This window comes from Phoca vitulina, unplaced genomic scaffold (genome assembly GCF_004348235.1).
Source record: "Phoca vitulina isolate PV1807 unplaced genomic scaffold, GSC_HSeal_1.0 scaffold70, whole genome shotgun sequence".
In the NCBI taxonomy this organism is placed as follows: Eukaryota; Metazoa; Chordata; class Mammalia; order Carnivora; family Phocidae; genus Phoca; species Phoca vitulina.
The window spans coordinates 7,735,893-7,763,262 of NW_022589773.1; the positions used below are offsets into that span (position 1 = coordinate 7,735,893).

The following is a 27,370-nucleotide window of genomic DNA, read 5'->3' on the forward strand; positions in this document are numbered from 1 at the left end:
CTATAAATTAAATGTAATTACTATCAAAATCTTAGCAATTTTTTTGTCATTGTAGACATAGCCAAGCTTATTATCAAATTTATGTAAAATGGCATAGGTCAACAAATCACTTAAACATTTTTTTTTTTAAGATTTTATTTATTTATTTGACAGAGAGAGACACAGCGAGAGAGGGAACACAAGCAGGGTGAGTGGGAGAGGGAGAAGCAGACTTCCCTCTGAGCAGGGAGCCTGATGCGGGGCTCGATCCCAAGACTCTGGGATCATGACCTGAGCCGAAGGCAGATGCTTAACAATGGAGCCACCCAGGAGCCCCCACTTAAACATTCTTGAAAAGGAAGAATTAAGTAGGAGGAATGATTATATGTGAATCTACAATTATCTCAAAATTTTTAAAAGTTAAGTTAAAGAAAAATTTAAGAAAATCATAAGGGAGAAATATATTCTCTTTTTCAAAAGAGAAGAAATAGGAAAAATTTCAATGACTGAAGCAGAGTATTCCATTTCCTCAATTATTTTGGTCCCTAACATGGTAATTTTCTAAACTTGTCTGAACATTAGAATCACCCGGGAATCTCAAAAATTCCAAAGCCGTTTGGACGGCCTGGGTGGCTGTTGTTAAGCGTCTGCCTTCGGCTCGGGTCATGATCCCAGGGTCCTGGGACTGAGCCCCCATCAGGCTCCCTGCTCAGCGGGAAGCCTGCTTCTCCCTCTCCCACTCCCCCTGCTTGTGATCCTGCTCTCCCTGTCTCTCTCTCTGTCAAATAAATAAATAAAATCTTTAAAAAAAATTCCAAAGCCCGGGCTATGCTCAAATCAATTAAGTCACAATTTCTGGATATAGAGCCCAGTTATCAGTACAATCACAGAGTCAAATGATATTTCATTTTACAGTGTTGCAAAGTGTAAGATCAGAGTTCCCCCCTCCCCTGTTTTTGTTCATTAGCAAGGAAAGGCAAGTCAGAGAGCTTATGAGGAAAATTTAGGCTATGCTATCCTCCTATTTCACCTTTGTCCTAATCAGAAGCTTCTGGAAATACTGGGTCCATCCTAGATATACATACATATTGTTATGTTAAAAACTCTCCAGTGGCAGCTTTGCCATGGTAGCTGCAAGACATACAAATGAGGAATGTTTCCATGCTCCTTTCATAGAAAAGGAACACTATTTTGTTCCTGAGGGAGTTCTGCAAACTTTGGCATTTAACTATTAGTGATATAAAGTACTTGGACTAAACCATACAGTAGCTATTTTGGGGTGCAGTGAGGAAATGGGATAAGCAAGGTAGTTCTTTGGGAGACTGTGGGAGTTCCTGGAACCAAGGGAGAAAATTCTGCCTTTGACTTAAGAGAAGACATTAGAACTTCAGCAGAATAGGGTTATGATGGAATAGAGATTTATGGAAATTATTTACATTTATGAAAACTAAGATATACATTAGATAACTTGGAAAAGATGGGAGACCAGCTGAAACATTCTTGCAAGAACTCCAGTAATTATTTCAGCCTAGACCAAAGTGAGTCTGAGGAACAAATAGTGAGTGACATCCTGGCATATTGAGATAGTCTAAATGGAGGAAAACAATATGTTAGATGTGGATTTAAAGGTAGATTTTTAAAAGAGTAAGGAGGCATTACTGCTTTAGCACTGGTCTCCAGGAAGAACTATGTTAGACCTAACCAACCTGAATTGCCATTATCCCTTAATTATGAACAAGAAACACAAAAGAGGTTCATCTTCCCAGAACTAAGTCAAAATGTTATTAGCAAAATTTCCCTTGATTAGAAAAAAAAAGTACACAGCTGGCACTTTTTGCCCATTCACTTCCTCCTTCTTTCCAGCCACTGTCTACCTCTGGACTGGTTGTTAAATGAGAGTCTATCTTCTCTAACCCATTGCTTTTTGTTTTGTTTTGTTTTTGATGCTGTTTTCCTGTACAGTTTCTTTTTTTTTTTCACTTACATACAACACCCAGTGCTCAAAATAAGTGCCCTCCTTAATACCCACCCATCACTCATTTAACCCATCTCCCACCCATCACCCCTCCATATATGGAGGAATAAACCTAACCAAAGAAGTAAAATATCTGTGCTCTTCTCTGACTCACTGTTAGTTTTGTCCTATGTGCCTCCAGACACAGTCCTTAACTGATGTGCTACTATTTCTTGAGTTAGCAAATTTACACATTTTTTATCCTCTTCCTGCTATGATAAATGAGAATTTAGCTCATCCACATTACCACCCATCCCAATAGAATTATATAATTTTTAGTTCTCTTTAGGTTCCTTTATAATTTTTAAATAATCCACTTGCATCTTTATGTCTTGATAGATGAACTACAGCTAGTATCTCATTGGCCCTACCATCCTTCTCTTCCTGCCACCTCTCTCCTGTGCTTCTCAACTTCTGCCATTTCTTTTATCATTTTTATATTCTTTCTTTTATATCACCATTGATACCATATCCATTTTGTCAGAAAACTACTTTATTTAAATTGAATATTTTGGCTGAATATAGAATTCGAGGTTGCAGGTTATTTTCCCACATCCTTTTAAATATGTTGCTTCTTCCTGTAACTAGTGTTGCTGATAAGAAGTCTGATGTTAATGTTTTTCCATTCTTTTGTAGGTGGTGATACATCCACTCTTCATTCCTGAAGCTTTTAGGACTTTTCTTGATTCTAGGTGTATAACAATTTCACTTCAATATGTGCAAGAACAGGGAGTTGAGGCATCATATGCCTCCTTATCGTCATTGACCCTTGAACATGAACCCTGAACATCTATGGGCTTTCGTTAAAGAGCTTTTTGTTGCTCTGTTATCCAAGGCCAGAAACGCCTGAGAAAGTGATCAGGGCTTCGAACTTCACTCCATGTAAACGGCCTTGGCCTTTTCTACCTGGAAACACATCTCCCAACCTTCAGTGCAGCAGTTTGCCTAACACAAAGAGTCACGGGCTGTGAGCACAAAGCCCACAACCACTGCCCTTACCTTGCATGTCTGAAAGCCACGCCCCCAACGCAGATCCAGCCCTGCTCACAGTGCTCTGGGAGGTCCATGGTGGCCTGAAGTTGCCCCTGCCTGCTGGGTACACTAAGGACACAAAGTGCTGGTACCCTGGGGGCAGGGGTACCACTGTGCTGCACCACAGTCCAGGTGGTGTCCTGTGAACAGTAGAGGAGATATTTCCAAAATTCCATGGATTTTTTTTTAAGGTTGGATTTGTATAAAAATGGATATAGCCAGAGCTAGACTCTAAGAAAAAATATATTGGGAGAACTGATGACTAAACTTATGTGACATATCTAAAATTATATAATGGAAGCAATGACTTTGTAGTTCTTAGAGCTATTTTTAAAATCAACACAAAAATGAGACCAGATTTTTATTGTATGTACATTGATCCTTTTTATCAACATTTCCCTCTTCTGTATGTGCTTCTATTCTTCTCAATATCAAATAAACTTATGAAGATACATTTTGGGATGATGAGACCCATATGCATGGAGTATAATAGGAAGTGATTTTATTAAAATAAAATCGTTTGTGTCAGCTTCTCAATCAGAGACCAAGCACTGAAAAAGCATGTGTCTTGAGTGTCTCACAGAAGTATTCCTGGGTATTCCTGCTGTTAATCTTGGCTATCTGAATGTCTGCTGATACAATTTCTGATGTCTAATAAATTTCTGTCACTTTAATTACCTATATTTGCTTGAATGAAATTGAAACAATAAACAACAACCTCCACAATCTCATAAGAGTAGAAACACCTTTGAGTTCTTCAGTGTTCCCACAATGTGCCTATATCTGGCAACATAAAGCAGGCATGTGTAGTGATTCAGTATGTAAGAAGCTGATTTGAAGTCACTCTAATTCTACTACAATTCTGTATTTGTGCTGTCTGGTCTTTTGAACTTCCCAAAAATATATTTAGTGCAACAGACATTTTACAGAGAACTTTTCCAAATTGGAGAGACTAGAAGACATTCACATGGAGATTTTTGAAAAATTAAAAATCAAACCCTTGTAATAGGTTTACACTGAGAAGTCACTCTCCCAACCCATCAAATCTCAGGATTTTTAATGACTTGGCATCAGAATGTGCACAAAACAAATTTAACTGTCTTACTGCTGCTCACATACTGCTAACAAATCAAAATAACAGTGATAATGACAGCAGCAGCAACAACAATATCAACAACAGAGAGCTAGGAGAAGAGGGACAAGAAAGCAACCAGTGCTGTTTGAATAACTCTAGACACCGTTTCCATGGAGAACAACAGCATATCACCCACAAATGGAGAGCAAGTAGAGAAAGCATCTGTGAGTTGAAATAACTAATGCAATTTTAAATTAAATGATCACTGAGAGGAGGAGAAGCTAAATGGCAGCATATAGTAGGAGGACCCTAGGCTTGTTTCATCCCTTGAACACAGCTAGATAACTATTAAATCATTCTGAATACCCAAGAAATCTATCTGAGGACTGACAGAACAAATTGCACAAGTAGAGGGAGAGAGGAGGCTACATCATGGAAGGGAGGAGGTGCAGAGATGTGGTTTGGGGAGAAAAGGTTTGGGGGTGCTGCAGAAGGGATGGAGCCCTGGTCACAGAGAAAGGTGAGAGAGAGAGGAGTGCACAGGGGACCACACAAGGAAAACACTTCCCCAAAGCCTTGACTGGGAAAATTAGAGGGGATGATTTTTGTGAGCTTTTACAACTGGTGGAGCCCAAACCTGGAGTTTTAGAGGTCCATCCATGGTGTGGCCGCTATAGAGCCATGAGGACCCTGCAGTGCTCCTGTAGAGAAGGCAGGCAGGTAACCTGGGGGGCAGACAGCATGATCACAGGATCTCCTGAGACACACCGGATCTCCTGAGACACACTGGTAGAGAAGATTCCCCCTTTTTGGAGCACACCTGAGAGAGATGGCATTGCCTCTCCGGGGACAAAGGAGCTCGTGGGTGATATTTCCCTCCCCCACCCCTCAGCATAGGCACAGAGACACCTGCTGAGGGTGGATAACCCAGACACTGGCTGCTTAGTGTACTTTGTTCTAAATTCCATGCTCCTGAGCTCCGCTGTGACTGCCCTTCTGCATCAAATTTATATTAATCCCAGTTGGCAAGACCCTCCCCCAGAAGACCAGGACAGGTCCCTGCCACACCAGGTCCTTAAAGTTTGGAGTTTTAAAACCCTTCAGATCATTACATTTATATCCTTTGGGGAAATACCTAGTAGTGCAATTGTTGGGTCATAGGGTAGCTCTATTTTTAACTTTTTGGGGAACCTCCCCACACTGTTTTCCAGAGTGGCTGTACCAGCTTGCATTCCCACCAACAGTGTAAGAGGGTTCCTCTTTCTCTGCATCCTTGTTGTTTCCTGACTTGTTAATTTTAACCATTCTGACTGGTGTGAGGTGGTATATCATTGTGCTTTTGATTTGTATTTTTCTGATCCTGAGTGATGTTGTCTGTTGGCCATTTGTATGTCTTCTTTGGAGAAGTGTCTGTTCATGTCTTCTGCCCATTTCTTGACTGGATTATTTGTTTTTTGGGTGTTGCAGATCTTTCCATTCACCTCTTTAAATATATTATACCTTTGTAAGCCCTTCTGGCTTGCAAAGTTTCTGCTGAAAAAAACAGCTGATAGCCTTATGAGATTTCCCTTGTATATTACTATCTTCTTTGGTCTTAAGATTTTTCCTTTATCACTACATTTTACCAATTTAATTACAATATGTCTTGGTGTGGATCTGCTTTTGTTGATTTTGTTGGGGTTTCTTTGTGTCTCCTGGATCTGGATGTCTGTTTCCTTCCCAAGATTAGGGAAATTTTCAGCTATTATTTCTTCAAATAAAATTTTTGCCCCCCTTTCTCTCTCTTCTTCTTCTGGGACTCCTATGGTATGAATGTTATTACATTTGATGCAGTCACTGAGTTCCCTAAGTCTATTATTGATTTGCATAATTCTTTTTTTCTGTTTTGTTCAGCTTGATTATTTTCCATTACTCTGTCTTCTGCATCATTAATCATTCCTCTGCTTCTTCCATCCAGTGTGTTTCTCATTTCATTTATTGAGCTCCTTATCTCTTCTATGTTATTCCTTATCTCTGTGTTAAGGGTCTCACTCATGTCTTCTATTCTTTTCTCAAGTCCAATGAGTATCTTTATTTTTATTATGTTAAATTCTCTATCAGGCATTTGTTAACTTTATCTGTTTCACATATGTCTTTGTCCTGTTCTTACATTTGGGACAAATTCCTCTGTCTTCTCATTTTGTCTAAGTCTCTGTGCCTGCTCCTGTGTGTTAGGAAAGACAGCTATGTCTGCTGTTCTTGAGGGTAATGGCATTATTAAGAAGAGGCCCTGTAGTTCCCTGCCATGTAGTGTCCCCTGTTCTTCAGGGCCTGGCACTTTAGGGAATGTCTCCAATGCATGCTGTGTGTGCTCTGCTGTTATGTCTTGGCCGCTTTATTCTTCAGGCTAGTTGTCTGCAGAGGCTCTCTTCGCCTGTTGTGGGCAGTGTTTCGTTCCTGGACTGATTGTGGCAAATTCCAATTAGGTGTGGTCTGGTCTTCTTATGAAATGAGACCTTTTGGCCCTGCTGTGGGAACTGAGGCCCCACAAAACTTCCAGGTCAGGAAGGTGTTGGCTGGGGTTTGGGCTGTTCTTTTCAGGGTGGGTGCCTGCCTTTCTGTGACTTAGGCAAGCCTGAATGGGAAGGGCAGTTCCACTGGAATGTGGGGGTGTGGTGTTTGGTGTAAGCAAGTTAGTAGCAAGGGTCAGTGCTGTGCTGGTTCCTGTAGGTGGTCCTGTGCTTATACTAAAGGGCACCCACCCACCCAGAGGGGTATTCCTGAATGCTTTCTCTGGGACAGGCTCAGAGATGAGCAAATAAACTTCCCACTGTGTGCCCCAGGTGCTCATCAGATCACTGTTTCCATGCTGTGTGTCTGTGGGGTGTTTTCCCTGCCTTTTCTCCAAGAGCAGCCCCAATGCCCTCCAGGTTCTATCCTAGTCAAGTCTGCTGACCTTTGACACTCCAGACTTTAAGCCCTGCTGGTTGCAAGAACTCATTAAATTCAGCCCCTCTCTTTCCAAGCCAATTGCTGTGGGGATTCATCTTCCTTGTGTGGGTTCCCCTGTGTACTAGTCTGTTTTTTGACCTCTGTGACCACAGCTCCCTACCTACTTTGGCAGCCATGAACAGTTTCTCTCCCAAACCACATCTCTATGCTTCCTACCTTCTTTGATGTGGCCTCTTCTCTACCTTTTGTTATGGAGTTTTTTTTTGCCAGTCTTCAGATCGATTTCTGGGGTATTTAAGATGACTTGATAGTTATCTAGTTGTATTCATGGGACAAGGCATGCCTAGGGTCATCTTACCCCACTGCCATCTTCACCTTCCCAATAATTCCCTTATTTTGTCTCAGCCAAACTGAGATGCTTTTAAATATTTTATTATGCCTGTTTTTAGGAAAGGGCTTCTTGGAATATTTAGTCTTTCATCTTTCCTTTGTTTCTTTTGCACTATCCTAAATACTTAAGTCTAACGACTGTCTTATTTGTTAATTTTATTTTTCACTTCATATTTATTTTTTAAGATTTTATTTATTTTTGCAAGCGCAAGAGAGAAAAAAAGAGAGAGAGAGAGAGAGAGAGAGAGAGACCATAGTGGGGGGAGGGGCAGAGGGAGAAGGAGGCTCCCCTGCTCATTGGGGAGGGACTCGATCTCAGGTCCCTGGAATCATGACCTGAGCTGAAGGCAGACACTTAACCAGCTGAGCCACCCAGGTGCCCTATTTTTCACTTTTTGAAATTAAATGAGGAAGGCAGAGTTAAGATGGCAGAGAAGTTGGGGGACCTGGGGCTTTCCTCATCCTGCGAACACAGCTGTATCAGATCACCTGGAACACCCAGGAAATCAATCTGAGGATTTGAAGAAGGATTTTCACTGTTGAAGGGAGACAATGTGGCAGGTGCAAGGTACATGGAAATGAATTGGGGGAGAGAAAAGCTGCTGTGCTCTGGAGGGGTGGGACGACTTTCTGTGGAGAGAGAAAAGGGAGAGAGGGAAAGAGGGGTTGAGAGAGTGCAGTGGCGGGTTCACACAAGAAGAAAACTTTTCAGGCCAACTGAGTGGTGCAGATTTTTTGCAAATAGTGAGTGAAGCTCAAACTCTGGGATTTTGGAAGTACGTGACTTTTGCTGGAGCAGAGCTGTTGGGTGTGCTCCTGGAGAGGATGTGATTGGCCTGGGAGTGCAGACAGAGTGCTGTAGGGATCTCCGAGGTTTCCCAGGGAAGATCGGTCCCCTTCCTGGAGTACATTTGGAAGACAGTGTATTGCCTCTCCAGGGACAAAAGATCCTGCACAGACCAGCAAACAGCTTTTCATCAGCAAGGGATGAAGACTCCCACAAAGGGTGGATAACCTGGTTGCTCATTTTTGTGTTGTTATAGAATTCACACATCTCACAGGCAAGGGACCATTTTTCTGTGACCAAGAGCACTAGTCAGAGGGAAGTGAGCCTCTAATCTGGAAAAGGGAGCAGATCTGAGTGGTTCCCAGTCCTTTAGGATTTGGAGTTTTGATTCTATCTGTGCACCAAAGATAAAACACACAAGATTTGGAGTTTTGAATCTGAGCCATGCTAGAGATAAATGCAGGAGAGGTGGGTGCTGGGCATGCTTATGGCCCTCACTTTTCTATGGCCTGGAAGGGGGTGTGTGTGTGAAATCCCCTTTCTGGGGTGGGAGAGTGGGGTGTTACCATTTTATCCCCACTACCAACGCAGTTGTACATCAGAGAGCAAAAGAGCAGCCCCCCATTGGAGGTGGAAACCACTTACATCAAACTCAGCCCCCTGTGCTTGGCAAGTGCTTTTTTACTGGGGCAGGATTGACTCTGAGCCTGCACAGCAGGTCTCTCCCCCAGAGAATAACAAAGGCAGCACATCACATGCACCAGGTCTACTGATCATACAGTGCTTCACAGTGTCCCCTTCAGGTCTGGTGCAAATAGGGTCAGGCTGTATTTTTTCTTTTGTCCTATAATTTTTTTCTTTTTCTTTGGAATTAGGCTTATAGTTTTTTGTTTGTTTATTTGTTCTTTTCATTTCCTTTTCTGTCTTTTTTTTTCTTTTTTAGTTCAGGCTTTCTTTCTTTCTTTTTTTTTTTTTTTTTTCTTTTTTTTTTCTTTAGAATCAGGCTTACAGTTTTTTGTTTGTTTGTTTTTGTTCTTTGTCTGTTTGTTTTGACTGTCTGGTGGTTGGTTGTTTTTTTTTTTTTTAATTTTTCCTTTTCCTTTTCTCTTATTTTTGGATCAGGATTTTTTTTCTTCTTTTTCTCTCCTTTTTTCTCTTTCTTTTTCTGTTTTTTTTTTCAACAAACAAATCAAAACACACCTTATAAAGGCCCAAACACTCCCCACTGCATGTGAGGAGGAATTCTGCAGAGAACTCACCAGTGGGAAAGAGCAGCCAAAATGCAACAGCAACTGCACACAGGATACACCAGAAACACTCCCTGAAGTGCCAGGCCCTGGACAGTGTATGACCTCTTTTAATATAGCATTACTCTGAGTTGCAAGAAACATAACAAGCTTTTGTAACAAGCAAAAGAAAGAAACTTAGCCAAAATTACAAGATGGAGGAATTCTCCCCAAAAGAAAGGTCAGGAAGATATCACAGCTAGGGACTTGCTCAAAGCAGATAAAAGCAATATATCTGAATAAGAACTCAGATCAACAGTTATAAGACTACTAACTAGTCTTGAAAAGAACTTAGAAGACATCAAAGAAAACCTTGCTGCAGAAATAAAACGCCAAGAACTAGTCAGTTGAAATAAAAAAATGCTATAATGGAGATGCAAAACAGACTGGATATAATCACTTTGAGGACTGAAGAAGCAGAGAAGAGAATAGGTGATATAGAAGATAAAACTGTGGAAAATATGGGGCGCCTGGGTGGCTCAGTCAAGTGTCTGCCTTTGGCTCAGGTCATGATCCCAGGGTCCTGGGATCAAGCCCCGCATTGGGCTCCCTGCTCCGCGGGAAGCCTGCTTCTCCCTCTCCCACTCCCCCAGCTTGTGTTCCCTCTCTCGCTGTCTTTCTCTCTGTCAAATAAATAAAATCTTTAAAAAAAAAAAAAACTGTGGAAAATAATGAAACTGAAAAGAAGAGGGAAAGAAAACTATTAGATCGTGAAGGTAGACCTAGGGAATTCAGCAATTCCATAAAGTGAAATAATATCCATATCATGGGAGTCCCAGAAGAAGGAGGGAAAAGGGGGCAGAAGGTTTATTTGAACAAATTATAGCTGATAAGTTCCCTAATCTGGGGAAAGAAACAGGCATTCAATGTCCAAGAGGCAAAGAGAAGTCCCCTCAAAATCAGCAAAAACAGGTCAACACCATGACATATCATAGTGAAACTTGCAAAATACAAAGAGAGAATTCTGAAGGCAGCTCGGAATGAAAGGTCCTTAGCCTACAAAGGTAGACACATAAGGTTAGCAGCAGACCTATCCATAAGACCTGGCAGGACAGAAAGAAGTTGACGGAAATAGTCAATGTGCTAAATGGGGGGAGAAAACAGCCAAGAATACTTTATCCAGCAAGGCTGTCATTCAGAATAGAAGGAGAGTTAAAGAGTTTCCAAGATAAACACTAAAAGTTCACTAAACCAGCCCTGGAAGAAACATTAAGGAGACCCTTTGAGTGGAAAGAGAGACCAAAAGTAACAAAGACTAGAAAGGAACAGAGACAATATACAGGAGTGACTTTACAGGTAATAAAATGGCACTAAATTCATATCTTTCAATAACTACTCTGAATGTAAATGGACTACATGCTCCAATCAAAAGACATAGGGTATCAGAATGGATAAAAACAAAAACAAAAACAAGACCCATCAATATGTTGCTAAAAGAGATTCATTTTATTTTTTTATTTTTTATTTTACTTATTTATTTTTATTTGAATTCAATTAGCCAACATATAGTACATCAATAGTTTCTGATGTGTTCAATGATTCATTAGCTGTGTATAACACCAAGTGCTATTACATCATGTGCCATCCTTAATGCCCATCACCTGGTTACCCCACCCCCCACCCACCTCCCCTTTCACAACCCTCAGTTCATTTCCCAGAGTCAAGAGTCTGTCATGGTTTGTTTCCCTCTCTGATTTCTTCCCATTCAGTTTTCCCTCCCTTCCCCTATAATCCTCTGTGTTATTTCTTATCTTCCACATGTAAGTGAAACCATACGATAGTTGTGTTTCTCCAATCGACTTATTTCACTTAGCATAATCCCCTCCAATTCCATCCATGTCAAAGCAAATGGGAGGTATTCATCCTTTCTTATGGCTGAGTAATATTCCATTGTATATAGGAACCACATCTTCTTTATCCAGTCATCTGTTGAAGGACATCTCAGCTCCTTCCGCAGTTTGGCTGTGGACATTGCTGCTATGAACATTGGGGTGCAGGTGCCCCTTCTTTTCACTACATCTGTATCTTTGGGATAAATACCTAGTAGTGCAATTGCTGGGTCATAGGGTAGCTCTATTTTTAACTTCTTGAGGAACCTCCATACTGTTTTCCAGAGTGGCTGTACCAGCTTGCATTCCCACCAACAGTGTAAGAGGGTTCCCATTTCTCCACATTCTTGCCAACATTTGTTGTTCCCTGTCTTGTTAATTTTAGCCATTCTAACTGGTGTAAGTGGTATCTCATTGTGGTTTTGATTTGTATTTCCCCGATGACAAGTGATGTGGAGCATTTTTTCATGTGTCTGTTGGCCATTTGTATGTCTTTTTTGGAGAAGTGTCTATTCATGTCTTCTGCCCATTTCTTGACTTGATTATTTGTTTTTTGGGTGTTGAGTTTGAGAAGTTCTTTATAGATCTTGGATACCAGCTCTTTATCTGATATGTCATTTGCAAATACAAGAGACTCATTTTTGACCCAAAGACACCTCCAGATTGAAAGTGAGGGAGTGGAGAACCATTATCATGCTAATGGACATCAAAAGAAAGCTGGAGTATCCATTCTTTTTTTTTTTTTTAAGATTTTATTTATTTATTTGACAGAGAGAGACAATGCGAGAGAAGGAACGCAGGGGGAGTGGGAGAGGGAGAAGCAGGCCTTCCGCTGAGTGAGGATCCTGATGTGGGGCTCGATCCCAGGACCCTGGGATCATGACCTGAGCCGAAGGCAGATGCACTTAACGACTGAGCCACCCAGTCACCCCTGGAGTATCCATTCTTATATCAGAAAAACTAGATTTTAAAACAAAGACTATAATAAGAGATGAAGAAGGACACTATATCATAATAAAGGGGTTTATCCAAAAATATCTAACAATCATAAATATTTATGCCACTAACTTGGGAGCAGCCAAATCTCAATTAATAACAAACTTAAACTCATTGGTAATAATACAGTAATAGTAGGAGACTTTAACACCCTACTCACAGCAGGGACACGTCTAAGCAGAAGATCAACAAGGAAACAAAGAGCTTTGAATGACAAACTGGAAGGAGGATTTCATCCTAAAGTAGCAGAATACACATTCTTCTCAAGTGCACATGGAACATTCTCCAGAATAGATCACAATCTGGGTTGCAAATCAGCCCTCAAACAGTACAAAAAGATTGAGATTATACCATGCACATTTCAAGATCATAATGCTATGAAACTTGAAATCAAACACAAGAAAAAATTTGGAAGGACCAGAAAGACATGGAGGTTAAAGAACATCCTACTAAAGAATGAATGGGTCAACCAGGAAATTAAAGATGAATTTAAAAAATACATGGAAGTAAATGAAAATGAAAACATGACAGTTCAGAACCTTTGGGGTGCAGCAAAGGTGGTCCTAAGAGGGAAGTATATAGTAATTCAGGCCTTCTTCAAGAAGCAAAAAAGTCTCAAATACACAACCTAACCTTACACCTAAAGGAGCTGGAAAAAGAACAGTAAATAAAGCTTAAATCTAGCAAGAGAAGGAGAGTAATTAAGATTACAGCAGAAATAAATGATGTACAAATAAAAAAAAAAACTGAACAGATCAATGAAACTAATAGCTGGTTTTTTAAAAGAATTAGCAAAATTGATAAGCCCCTAGCCAGACTTATCGAAAAGAAAAGAGAAAGGACCCAAAGAAATAAAATCATGAATGAAAGAGGAGAGATCACAACCAAAATTGCAACAATACAAATAATTATAAGAGAATATTATGAGCAATTATATGCCAACAAATTAGGCAATCTGAAAGAAATGGATAAATTCCTAGAAACATATAAACTACCAAAACTGAAATAGGAAGAAATAGAAAATATAAATAGACCCATAACCAGCAAAGAAATTGAAGCAATAATCAAAAATCTCCCAACAAACAAGAGTCCAGGACAGAAAGGTTTCTCAGAGGAATTCTCTCAACCATTTAAAGAAGAATTAATATCTATTCTTCTGTTCCAAAAAATAGAAATGGGAGGCAAACTTCCAAACTTATTCTATGAGGCTAACATTACCTTGATTCCAGAACCAAAGACCCCATTAAAAAGAAGAATTACAGACCAATATCCCTGATGAACATGGATGCCAAAATGCTCAACAAGATGCTAGCTAATCAGATCCAACAGTACATTAAAAGGATTATTCACCACGACCAAGTGGAATTTATTCCTGGGCTGCAGGGGTGGTTCATCATCTGCAAATCAATCAACATGATACACCACATTAATAAAAAAAAGGGGGGGATAAGAACCATATGATCCTCTCAATAAATGTAGAAAAAACATTTGACAAAATACAGCATGCTTTCTTGATAAAAATGCTCAACAAAGTACAGATAGAGGGAACATACTTCAACATCATAAAGGCCATATACAAAAGACCCACAGCTAATATCATCCTTATGGGGAAAAACTGAGAACTTTTCCCTTAAGATCAGGAGCCAGACAGGGATGTCTACTCTCACCACTATTGTTCAACATAGTACTAGAAGTCCTAGCCTCAGCAATCAGACAAGAAAAAGAAATAAAAGATATCCATATCCTCAAAGAAGAAGTCAAACGTTTTCTCTGTGCAGACAACATGATACTGTGTGTAGAAAACCCAAAAGACTTCACCAAAAAATTGCTAGAACTGATAAAGGAATTTAGTAAGGTCACATGATAAAAAATCAACCCACAGAAGTCTGTTGCATTTCTATACACCAATAATGAAGCAGCAGACAGAGAAATCAAGGAACCAATTCCATTTATAATTGCACCAAAAACAATAAGATACCTAGGAATAAACCTAACCAAAGAAGAAAAAGATTTGTACTGTGAAAACTACAGAACACTTATGAGAGAAATTGGGGAAGACCCAAGGAAATGGAAAAACTTTCCTTGTTCATGAATTAGAAGAACAAATATTGTTAGAATGTCTATACTTCCCAAAGCAATCTACACATTCAATGCAATCCTTATCAAAATACCACCAGCATTTTTCACAGAGCTGGAACAAATAATTCTGAAATTCGTATGGAATGAGAAAAGACCCCGAATAGCCAGAGGGATGTTGAAAAAGAAAACCAAAGCTGGAGGCATTACAATTCTGAATTTCAAGTTGTATTACAAAGCTGTAATCATCAAAACAGACACACAGATCAATGGAACAGAATAGAGAACCCACAAATGGACCCTCAACTCATCTTTGATAAAGCAGAAAAGAATATCCAAAGGAAAAAAGACAGTCTCTTCAACAAATGGTGTTGGGAAAACTGGGCAGCCACATTCAGAAAAATGAAACTGGACCACTTTCTTACACCATACACAAAAATAAACTCCAAATGGATGAAAGACCTAAACGTGAGACAGGAATCCATCAACATCCTAGAGGCAAGCACAGGCAGCAACCCCTTTTACCTTGGCCGCAGCAACTTCTTGCTGGATACATCTCCAAAGTCAAGGGAAACAAAAGCAAAATGAACTATTGAGACTTCATCAGGATAAAAAGCTTATGCACAGCAAAATGCACCTTATAGAATGGGAGAAGATACTTGCAAATGACATATCAGATAAAGGGCTAGTATCCACAATCTTTAAAGACCTTATCAAACTCAACACCCAACAAACAAATAATCCAGTCAAGAAATGGGTAGAAGACATGAACAGACATTTCTTCATAGAAGACATCCAGATGGCCAACAGACACATGAAAAAATGCTCAATATCACTCATCAGGGAAATACAAATCAAAACCACAAGATACTACCTCATATTAATCAGAATGGCTAAAATTAACAACCCAGGAAACAACAGATGTTGGTGAGGATGAAGAAAAAGGGGTACCCTTTTACACTGTTGGTGGGAATGCAAATTGGTGCAGCCACTCTGGAAAACAGTATAGATGTTCCTCAAAAAGTTCAAAATAGAACTACCCTACAACCCAGCAATTGTACTACTAGGTATTTATCCAAGGATACAAACATAGTGATTTGAAGGGGCACATGCACCTCAATGATTATAGTAGCAATGTCCACAATAGGCAAAATATGGAAAAATCTCAGATGTCCATCAACAGATGAATGGATAAAGAAGTGATATATATGCAATGGAATAGTACTGTCATCAAAAAGAATGAAATCTTGCCATTTTCAAGAATGTGGATAGAACCAGAGGGTATTATGCTAAGTGAAATAAGTCAGAGAAAGAAAAATACCATATGATTTCACTCATATGTGGAATTTAAGAAACAAATCAGATGAACATAGGGAAAGAGAAGGAAAAATAAAATAAGATAATAACAGAGAGAGAAGGAAACCATAACAGACTCTTAACTATAGGGAAGAAACTGAGGGTTGCTGGAGGGGAGGTGGGTTGGGGGATGGTTTAATTGTGTGGTGGGCATTAAGGAGGGCAGTTGGTGTAATGAGCACTGGATTTTACATGCAACTGATGAATCACTAAATTTACCCCAGAACTAATAATACACTATATGTTAACTAAATTGAATTTAAATAAAAAATTAAATGAATATATGATCGTTAATTTTCCTGTGTATTTGAATATCTTTCCAAGAAAGTTTTAATTCCTTTCATATTAAAAGGAAGGAATTACTTCAGTTTAAACTAGTCTCTTCAACAAATAGTGTTGGGAAAATTGGACAGCCACATGCAGAAGAATGAAACTGGGCCACTTTCTTACACCACACACAAAAATATAAGTATAAAAGAGTCTCCTTATAGATTCCTAGTCCCTTCCCACCATGTGAGGACACAGTGAGAAGTTTCTGTCTATGAACCAGGAAGAGAGACTTCACCAGAAGTTGATCATGTTGGCACCTTGATCTTGGACTTCCCAGACTCCAGAACTGTGAGAAATAAATTTGTTATATAATCCACCCTGTCTGTGGTATTTTGTTATAGAAACCCTAATGGACTAAGACAGCATGTTTCAAAACCTACTTGGAAAAAAAAAATTAAAACCAAGACAAAAATAAAATAAAAAGTCAGGTCAAGAAAACACATGAAAAATGTTACTAGTAGAAAATTGTGGATTCTTGGATTTGGAAATACTGGGTTGGTTTGTGAAAGGATAAGTGTGTGTATGTGTGTGTGTTTGTGTGTATCCAGCATGTGCCAAAAGCCTTTGTCCAGTTTAAAGCTTTACTAACTTCAGAATTATAAATGCTACAAACTTAAAAAAATATATCATTTGGCTTTAACTCTTTATAACTTTCATACTTTGATTTATGAATTTTGAATAATAAATTATTTTATTTTGTGTATGTCTTCCTGACAAAACACTAAAATTCATAAAACTAAATAAGTACAAAAGAAATTTAAATTATGTACCTGGGTTTATATAAGACAAAAACATATGGGAAGCTGAAGTTGAAGACAGAGAAAATTCTGAAAGTAAGATTTCCTAGAAAGTAGCCAAAATTCTAGGGTCAACTTCAGATTTTCAAGGGTTATGAAATTGGTGGGCTTTAAGTCAAGATAGCTAATGGACAAAGGGGACCAGGTAATATCTGAGTTCCAGATGGAACAAATGGAAAATTGGCTAAGGTCTCTCTGACATACGAGTAGAGTTGGGAGGAGGAATCTAGAAGGCCCAGGAAGGTGCAGGGTTCTGTGGGGCTGAATGGTGGGGGAGGGGTGGTGGTCCAGCCTGCTCCTCTGACTGCTCCCTCCCCCATTCTCAGGAACCCTTTGTGACAAGGCCACAGCTCTGTGATGCAAGCCTGAGGCTCTGCCCCCAAGTAAACTCCCAGTGCTCAGTTGCCTCAGGGCAACAGCATGATTCCAAAGATGGAGAATTTCTTTTCTCTGAGAAGCACTGGTACCACCTGGCTGAGCTCCAGTCCCACCTCCTGGGTGATTGATACCATCTTTGCTTTCCTATGTGGACTTGGGCTCTTTCTTCTATTACTCCCCTGCTTTCAGAGTAATCCATCCTTACCACCAGCTAGGAAATATAGAAACACCAGGAAGGTAAGTAAACTTTGGCTAAACCCCAACAGAGATTATCTCATATCCAGTTTTCTTTTTTTTTTTTTTTTTGGAGTCAGAAGGCCTGATTTATTGATGTACATCCTGGTTCTGCCACATACTACCTGTGTGTCCTTGTGCAAAAAACCCAGCATTGCTCTGTCTGTTTCCTTATCTTTAAAACAGGAAAATAAGAATGTTTACCTCCCAGGAATATTGTGGGAATTATCATATCCAGTTTTCTAAATCACCTGAGAGACTTCTGAGATAGGAAGTCTCAGAATAGAACGTCATGCCTCTAGGGATAAGTGAGGCCAGGCAAGGGTTAGAGAGGGCACAAGGATTTCTAACGCAAGATCTCAGATCCAGAGTCCAGGTGTGGTAGAGGGTTCCAGGGCAAAGTCCCAAACATGGTGGTAGTGAGTGAGGACTGTATACTAAGAGTTCATTTTCTGCAGGAGGACAGACTCCTAAGCATTGTTTCACGAGCCACTTTCCCCTTTCTGTGGCAGGTGTCTCAGGTAAGCTCTTCCTCTGTGTCAGGGCCGATCTGAGGGCAGTGCTGATCCCTGGAGAGCCTCTAAAGGGCTAGAATGGGGCTCTGAGCTTGGGAAACAGAGTCTTATCTGATGGAGCAGAGAAGGATGTGTAGTTCTGAGAATGTGTGTGTTTTTTGAGTAGAGGAATAACAATGAAAGAAATCCATAGTGAGCTGACATAGAAAATCCAGCTTTGCATTCTTCAAAGAAGAAAAATTAAAAATATTTTTATCCACTTTAAAAATGAGTAAATGGAAAAAAATGAGTAAAAGGAAAGAAAACCACAGACCCCCATTAGATGTATAAATGTAGAATGTAGATGTTCATATTGTTCATGAAGAGTGAGCATTTGCGGACCATCTAGAGAGAAGAGAGAATTGAGTCCCAGCCCCTTGTCTTTTCTCTTAGCATCAAGTGGAGCTGAGGAAGAGGAGCAGGAATAAGAAGAAAAGTGGAGTTTTGAAAGGTAAGCTTATGTGATTTAGCCCTGCATGCCCCAAGTTATCCTCCATCTTTCTTGCTCCTGGGGGTCCAGCTCCATGGTCTCTGAGGATGCCAGGGGCAGAGACCATCCCTCAGGAAACAGAGCCCTCAGAGAGGCTCCTGGCAAGGAGATCAGATACTGTATACTTCCCAGATTCCATGCTTGGAAGGAAGCTGATAGGGGCTGAAATGGGTGTTGGCTGGCAAGGTTGTGTGGGCTGTAGTGGACCAATAATTCAGAGGTGGAACCTCCAGGTCCAACTGTAGATAAGTGGTTTAACTTTGCTCAGATTCCTTTGTGACCCCTATCCTTTCTCCCCAACTAGGCAGTTGTAAGGGCTCCAGGGAGTGACGGATGGGAGAGTGCTTTGTCATTTACAAAGCACTCCCCCATCATAGGCCTTGCCATTACTGTGAGGGATTATGTGGCTTTGAGCACTGATGCTTGGGCTCCATAGTCTAATCACCCAATAGTCTCCCCTAAAGGGACATTGCACTTAGCCTTCTATAAGACCCTTAGGCCCCTATTTTCACCACTGTAACCCAGTTTCCTGATTTCCAGCTTGCAGAAATTGCCTGAAAGAACTGGAGGGAGCTCGCAGCCTGATTTCACTTTTGCAAAGGTAAAGAATCTTTCCCTTTCTCCTTGACCCTCCTTTGTCCCAGAGCCTATGATGTGACCTTGGGGCCACAGGGAGCCCTGGGAGGGGGAGCCATGGGAAGAAGATGTGGATAAAGCTCTGGGGTTAGGAATAGCAGTAGTGTGAAGTCAGCATGGAGGCTGGGGAGGGCTGTGGGTCGCAGGTGTTTACCTCTGCCCAACCTGCCCTGCCCTCCTTGCCCTGGTCAGCTTCTAGCTGCAGCTTGTGCCTCCTGTCTCCTGCAGCTGCCTGGGGAGGCTCCCTGACAAGGGTGGCTTTCATCAGCTCTTATGTCAAGATCCCCCTGGTGAGGTGTACAAAGCAGCGCCTGCCGGAGCCCACCAGCCATGCAGGGAGCCTGTGGATGTTGCTGCTCCTGCCATGTCCTTGCTGGCTACCCCAGTTCCTCTGACCCAACGCCCTCTACTTCTTGGCCCAAAGACCTCTTCAGTTTCTGTTCATTCCCACTCATCTCTGAGTGCCTCTTGGCCACCAGAGCCTTTTTTTCCCCTAGGCAGCCTTTTACCCCAGCCACTTGCTCTTTCCCCTCCCCCCCCAAGTCCCCTTAATTCAGAGGCCTGCCGTCCACCTCTGACAGCCTCTTCTGCCCCACAACCTCCAGACACCATTCTGACTCTTCCTCAGTGTGACTCAATGGCACTCCCACTGGGCACCATTACACAGAGGTCATCTCATACCTCATGGTCAGCTTCTCCTATCCCAGCCACCTCAGGCCTTGGCCACTCAAGCTGTCCCATTTCAGCCCTGTCCTGGTGGCACACCACTGCCAAAGCCTTGTGCCTCTCAACCTCATCAAATTATGAGTCTCAGCAAGAACACCTTTCCCACCACTCACCAGAAGCCTCATTCTGGGGAAACCCCACCGACAGAGAAGTAGGAGCTGCTAACCCCTCTTTGCTCAGCTCTGATGACCAGAAGTTCCTGGAGATACAAGTCACAAAGGGAGTCAAGATCAACATTTGGAAAGAAAAAGAAAAAGATGGATCATATCCAAAACAAATGAGCCCAAACTACCACCTGAATTCTTTGGGGAATATGTTGAAATCACTGGGTGCTGAGCAGAAAACCACAAGCCCCCAACACTTCTGGAGCACAAAAGGCAAACCAGAGCAGTTGCCTGGTCCTCAGCAGCTCTCATATCCTAAGGTTTGGGGGCACCATCTACAGCAGAAATATAACCAGCTTTTCTGGGGTCTCCCCTCTCTACACAGTGAATCTCTGGTGGCTACTGCCTGGATCTCTGAGAGCTCTTCAGCACTACAGTCTCCTTCTTTCTTATTCAATGGAATCTCAAGTGACTGCCCAGTTCAAATGCAGGCTAAACTATCTCCACTGCTTTCCCAGTCCAAACCCCTGTCCCGACTGGAGTTCCAATCTCAACCCTTGATTTCAGCCATACCTCAATTCCAACCCCCACCTCTGGCTCAGATCCTGACCCAAGATCATCTCCAATCCTCTCTTCCAATCCTATCACCTTCTTCCTCACCCCAGATCGGGGCCTGTCAAATATCTTGCCCTACAGCCCAGGATAAGTCACAATTTCTCATCCCAACTGAGATTCAACATCCAGAATGGCCTTTGTTGCAGGAGCAACTAGAAAGTGGGGGTTTATCCTCTGTAATCAAAAGATCTCAAGAGGTCTTTAGTGTCTTCACTTCCAACCTTCCTGAGGACAGCTGGGTGGTCTCCATCCTTCCTGAGGATTTTCCAATCAGTCCTGAGCTCCGTAAGCAACTGGAGCAACACCTACAAAACTGGCTCATTCAACACCGTTGGGAGCTGCCCCGTAAGATCCAAGAGTCTCTGGAACTAAGGCAGCTTCAGGGTGAATTACCAGGGACATGTCAGGCAAAGGGTAAGCATAGACCCTCACGGCTCTCTGCATTTGCAGGTAAAAGCAGCACTGATACACAGAAAGTGGAGTTCCAACTAAGCCAGGGCATGGGCAAGGGCCTGGGGTATATTTTAGAGAAGGTCCCAAAAGATCTCTCCCGGGCCTCAGAGAACTCCCTAATGAGGTTTCAGGGAGTGGGCTCTGAGGAATCAGAAAGTGACTTGGGGCTGTCAAAGAGTGACTCAGGAAGTGATTTACTAAGGAGCTTAGATAAGAATCTAGACAACATCTTGAAAAGAGGTCATTTGGGCAGGAAGTTGCGGCAGATCAGTGAGTGTGGGCCTGTGAGTATGTGCCAATCCTGTCTTGCTGTCAACCATGCTTTTCCCAAGTCCAACACTGACATGGAAATCAGAAATCTAGGAATCTTGAAGGGTTGGGGACCATATGTGAACACCTCCCACAGGGTTTCCTTCCTCCATCCAGACATTCAAGAAGTTCTGGAAGCACATATTATAAGGTTTTGGGTGAGGCACAGGTGGGGTCTACCTCTCAAGGTCCTCAAACCCATAAATCTCTTGATGAAAAAGGTTCAACCCTTGCCCATTCTTCAGTTTGCCTCTACGCCCTCAGCCACCCATGTGTCTGGGGTCCCCTCAGTCAAGTTTGCTGAATTCCTGGGAAAACCTCCTCAGGCGTGTCTGGGAAAGAAGGCAATAACAGAAGAGTTAGTTTCCACCCTGGAAAGACCTCTCCTTGCTCCTTCACCTGTGTATGAGGAAATCCAGAGGGCGCTGGGAATGGCCCCATCTAGTGACAACCAGGGGCCCTTAAAAGCCTCTCTGATTGGACAGGAGGACAGGCCACCTTCTCAGTCCCTCACACTCAACTTCATGGGCAGAACTTGGCAGAGTGGTTCTGCAGAATGCATTGAGAGGAGCAGCCTAGAGTTGAGTCCCAGTTCATCAATGGCCAGGAATGAGCCAAGAGAGGAGAGTGTGGATTGGACCTCACAAGACCCCTGTCATAGGGTAGCAATGCTGGAGATGAACTTAGGATCCCAATGTTTTAGTGCTGAAAAGGACAGGGATGCAGTGGAACCAATGTGCTTGGGAACCAATGTGCTCACAAAATCCCAAACCATAAATGTGCATATGGGGAGTTTAGATACCAGTAAAAAACTTTCTAGAATGTCTTTTTTCCAAGATCCTGGAGAGTCATGCCTTAATGAAGAGGAAAGTGAATTTAATTCCAAAGTGAATACAGAGTCAGAGAACCAGCCTCGAGACTGTTCTACACACATGCTCCTTGCTGCAGACAACTTGGCTTCTCAAGTGCCACAGTGTCATCCCCAGAGAGTGCCTACTGGAGACAAGGTAGCTTCCCAGATGCTATATGGCTTCATAGCAGACCAAAGGAGCTGCCTAAGGCAGCAAGAGCCCATGATCTCTAAACTTCAGGACTCATGGAAGAACCAGTGCAAGATGACTGTCCCTACTTGTAAGAGAGAGGACTATAGGAGGCTCAACTCAGGAAATGAACGGTTTGAGGAACTGAGGACCTCTCAAGCTGAGTGTATGAGTCACCCTGCCCCAGTCAGGGGAATAGTAGATTCTTTTAGGAGACGATACTTCCAGCTCCTGCCAGAGAAGAAACAGGGTCCTCCCGAAAGCCTCTTCAGAAAAAGAATGAGGCGCTTTTTTCAATGGATTTTCCCCAATGAAAAAGACAAAGGTCAGAATGCTCTGCAGAAATGTAAGCCAATAACTGCCCAGAACCAAGGACCAGTCAAAAGCAAATCAATTATGGCCAGTGAGACTCCTGAGTCTCAGGCACTCATGACAGCTGTTGGACAGATTATAGAGGAGAAAATGGCAATTCACCATGGACTTCATGCCACAAAGTTAAACAAGCACAACCAGGAACTCCAAGCACCAGTATGTGGGTGTTTCCGCTACCACAGACTTCCCTTCTACCCAGAGCGAGGGAGAATAATAAATTATACAGCCCACAGTCACCAAGCCACCTCCAAGGACCAGAGTAGCTCTATCAGGGAAAGGCAGGTCAGACATCGGCGGTCCTTGAAAAGTGTAAGATTCAAGGATGAGCAGCTGGGCCTGAAGCACCTCCCATCCTCGCCTCCCAAGAAGACTTTGTCTCCAGTCAGTCCCTGCCAGTATGGGCCAAGGATGCCAGGTGTCCCAAGCCACCATCATCACTGCCCACGGCACTGTCTTCTTCAGGAAGGGATCTAGACTAGTCAACCATAAAATGCTTTTTTAGTCTTTCTTATTAGGAAAACATGTCTCCAAGAAAAAAATTAGTCCATGTGGAGAAAACTTTTTCTCTTTAGCACATCCAAATACTTAATATTCCCCAATATATATGTTTTCCTCCCATAAGAGGGTAGTATGGCTGTTTTTGTTTGTGCTATGCTTGGTATATGCTTTGGGTTCTAGAAGGGAGGGGCATGGAGGGTGTTTGGCAGTGGGCAGTGTAGGCTTGCTCCTTATCCTGAATCTTTTCATTGTTTTCATGATACTGTCATTATACAAACAAAAGCTACTCTAAAAAGATGAGAAATACCTATGAAGACCTTACTCCAAGATCTGGTTTGACTTGTCTTTTTCCTGCTTCCACTCTACTTTGAACTTTATACAGCTGTAGGGGATAAGTTTACAGAGGCATCACAGGGCTGGACATTCCCACTCTGGCTCCAGGAAGTGTCAGAACCAAGTGGGTCGAAGTTTGGAAGAGAGTACTGGGCCTTAAGTTCAAAAGCAAAAGAAATCTTGTCCCAGATCTCTTGGTGAAGAATAGATGACACTTGCCCTTGAGAATCCCTTCTTTCTCTGATGAAGAGGTGAAGGCCCTATGAAACCCTCTTAGCTTAGCTTTAATGAAATGTAGTGTCACCCTCTTCCACCTCTGCCTTTCCTACACTTTCAGTGATGAGGATGGCACTTCCAGCTGTGTGTGTGTGTAAGTGGGGAACAGCAGGGAGGTTGCTGAGGGTTGTGTTCACCTCTACCTAAATGAATATTCAAGGGTCACATACTTTCCCTTTATGTTAACCCCAGAGAAGGAGTTCTGAATTAATGGAACAGGAGTGTACCTGTGTGTAGTAACTATCTGATGGTTGAACACTTGAACTTAGAATGGGATGTGGGAGAAAAATTGAAAGGATGGATCCAAAGAAGAAGGCAAATTGACACATGGTGCCCATAAATGTGCAGTGAATGAAGAGCCCCCTGATATCCTATCTACAGGCCTGGAGGAAAGAAAAAGTTAAGGGCCCAGTGGTTCATCATACCCTGTGAGGGTCTCCACCCTTCTCTGCTCTAAGATCACAGACCTAGGAAGGCCACCTTTATGTCCAAAACAGATGGCCCAACTTGTAAAAGTAAAGCAAATCAGGGAAGGTTAATCTCTTAATAATATATTTCATAAGCTTACACATTATCACCTCTTGAATTCTAGAATGGATGACTTAATAATAGGTGGGAAGGCTAGGTAACTAGGGAAACTTGGGATGTGCCTCCCAGTCTATTGACCTTTAAGCTTTGTGCAGTGGCAGTTTCATAGCTCATGAGGTTTATCTGAGGCACGATTATTGCTAATTGAAAACTTTTCCCAGTCTATTGACTTTTACTTAAACACATGGCCCAAGGACTGCTCCTCAAGGAGTGGTGGGGACTTAAAAGGCCCAGAAACTGGCCTGAAATCATGTCTGGCTCCCAGTTCTTGCTTACTCCAGAGCCCAACAGATGAAGCCATCAGGCAGGATTTATCAAAGGGGGTTGGGGAGAGCATGGAAGTGACCTGTTCAAAATGGGAGGTGCAGTCCAGGAGTTTTCTACTGTTCTCTCCACTTCTAGCACAGTCTTCCTCCTCCTCTGGCCTCTATCCACATGGGAGAGCAGGGAGCTGAGCAACTTCTCTAGAGTTATTCTGTGCTTTGTGCCACACATGGTACACAGTGCACATAGCTGCAGAGGGCATCATTCCCAGGATAGAGAGTCTTGCTCCAGGAGATGCCTGATCCAGAGGGTCCCTATCTCCCATGCCTGTCAGGATGCCCAACATTTGGGACTGGGACTGGGACTGGGACACTGCTTGTGTCACTGGTTTCTCCCTGGAACCAGGTCTTGCCTTTGGGTCCCAATTCCTGAGGCAGTCTCCAGAGTGGGTCCAGCAGTGAAAATGGAGCCAAGACCTGTGGGAAGGGATTGGGACCCAACACAGAGAGTATCCTGAGGCCCTTGGGAGCTCAGGAGAGGGTGGCATGGAGTGGGGACCTTGAGCCTGGCTGCTGCTAGGTCCTCTAGGGACACTGAGAGGTGAGTTCTGGGACTGGAGTATGGGCTAGATGTGGACCCCGTGGCCCCTGCCAGAAGAAGTGCCACAGACAGGGATGCTGATCAAGTGCCTTTGCCCTTCTGCTGCTCAGATTTCCATAGGTGCAGTAAAGCCAGAAATAAAGACACACACAGAGACCCTTCACACAGAGACAATACGCAGAGACATCTCCCAACAGAGACAACACATAGACCTTACAGAGATAACTCTCAACAGAGATCTCTCACACAGACACCTTCCACAGTGCCTACCTACCACACTGCCCCACAGAGACCTTACACTGAGACCTCACATATGAACCTCATGTTGCCCCACAGATCCTCAGAGAGAAAGCTAGCACAGATTTCAGAGCTTTTCCGGAGACCTGACAGCAAATCTTCCAGAGACTTCCCAAAGGTACTTTCCATACAAACCTCTCATGGAAACCAACACTCAGAGACCTCACATAGAAACCTCACAGAGAGGCTTCATCTACAGACAGTACACAGAGATCTTCCACTGACTCATAGAGACTTCACATTGAGACCTTACCCAGATACCCCACAGAGACTGACACAAAAGACCTCACAGAGACCTCACATCCATTTTTCAGGATCCCAAGCAAGCACCCATTGACAAGTCCTTCTTGGTGAATATGAAACCACTTAGCAAACTGGCAACACAAGAGGGATTGTCAGTTGTGCCCTCTTGAGAGCCTTAAAACACTCAGACATTGTCAGCATTGCACTAAATGGGGTTCTATGCTTGGGGAAATGCTTGGGAATTTTTGTTCTTTTGTCATATTATTGCATCTGAATGAAAAATTACCCATTCTACATGTAGATTTGCAAAATTAATTTCTACAGGTGTTCATTAATTTGAGAATCACAAATTTTGAACACAACTAAAACAGCCAGTCTCCAAATGAGAGAAAATATCTTATTTGTCCAGTTTTAGTTATTATCCAGCTAAATGGTGTCACTGTCATTTTTTTTTTTTATTCTCTTGGGGACAAGGCCTGAAGTAGAAATGGCTTATTTACTTTGGAAACGTAATAAAGGCCTGCAACAAATGAACTCTAGAAATGAAATAAACCAGAAAAGAGGCATCTGGACTCACACTTGCCTCCCAGAAGTCTAACTCGCACATTATTTTCAACTTAACAGTTTGTGGGGTTTTATTTTTTAACAAGCTAACAATTGTGAGGATTTTTCACAAATAAGTCAAATTCCTGGTAATATTCCTATTATATCATCTGGCAAAATTATATTTCTGAATATTATTTTATTCCTTCAAATGTAATACCCTTATATGATATTATTATACATGTCTTTAGGAGATGACACGGTCCTAATGTTCAGTTAACATAGTTAAAAGGACAAGCTATTAAGGATTTATTTTTAATTCTATGAAACGCACATTTTCTAAGATAGGCAGTCAAGATCCACTTTATGTTATTACAGGGTTAAAAAAGAACACATTGCTTAAAATGAATTTGAAATATTATAAAATATATGTATTTTTGAGATATACAAATGGCCTAATAAAATTACTGAGAAAGGGATATATTAACATCTGAATTGATTTAGTCATTTAATCAAAATTTGTATTACAATTAATAATGAAAAGTGTCACTTATTATATATCCAGCACTTTCCAAAGGGTGCATTACAATGAGATTGCCTATTTCTCACTGCTCATATGCAGCCTATTGTCCTTGCCTTGATAAAGTTTCAATGACCACTGTCAAACATGTATCACTGGTTAAGTCTGTCAGACTTCACATTGGGATGATGATATCATAGTTCTTTAAGAGGAGCAGGGCTGACACAAGAGCTCTTTGACTTATTTCACCAAGAAATTAACTTTTTCTTTATAATTAAACAATCTATAACTATTAAATTTTCAACTTTATTCCTTTATGATATCATTGTATCATAAAATGATGGAATATGGTCATGGATGTCATCTAATATTCCATCAGATCATTTTTTATAGTACAAATTATGAAGATAAATTTATTG

At 41.8% G+C, this 27,370-nt stretch overlaps 1 protein-coding gene, 1 long non-coding RNA gene and 1 pseudogene across 2 annotated transcripts in view; 2 read left to right on the top strand and 1 right to left on the bottom strand.

The window, feature by feature from the left end:
* Positions 1 to 27,370, bottom strand: part of LOC116624738 — a 121,385-nt gene that overhangs the window by 62,857 nt on the left and 31,158 nt on the right. The gene's annotated exons all lie outside the window — the stretch shown is intronic.
* On the top strand, positions 19,259 to 23,399 carry LOC116624736 (spermatogenesis-associated protein 31A3-like). The gene has a single exon (XM_032392894.1). The coding sequence runs from the start codon at positions 19,535 to 19,537 to the stop codon at positions 23,261 to 23,263; it is 3,729 nt and encodes a 1,242-aa protein (XP_032248785.1). The 5' UTR covers positions 19,259 to 19,534; the 3' UTR covers positions 23,264 to 23,399.
* Positions 24,568 to 24,695, top strand: LOC116624795 (annotated as a pseudogene).

What these genes read in the sequence shown, in the direction of transcription:
- LOC116624736 (XM_032392894.1), top strand. Translation starts at nt 19,535, where the DNA reads ATGTCCTTGCTGGCTACCCCAGTTCCTCTGACCCAACGCCCTCTACTT.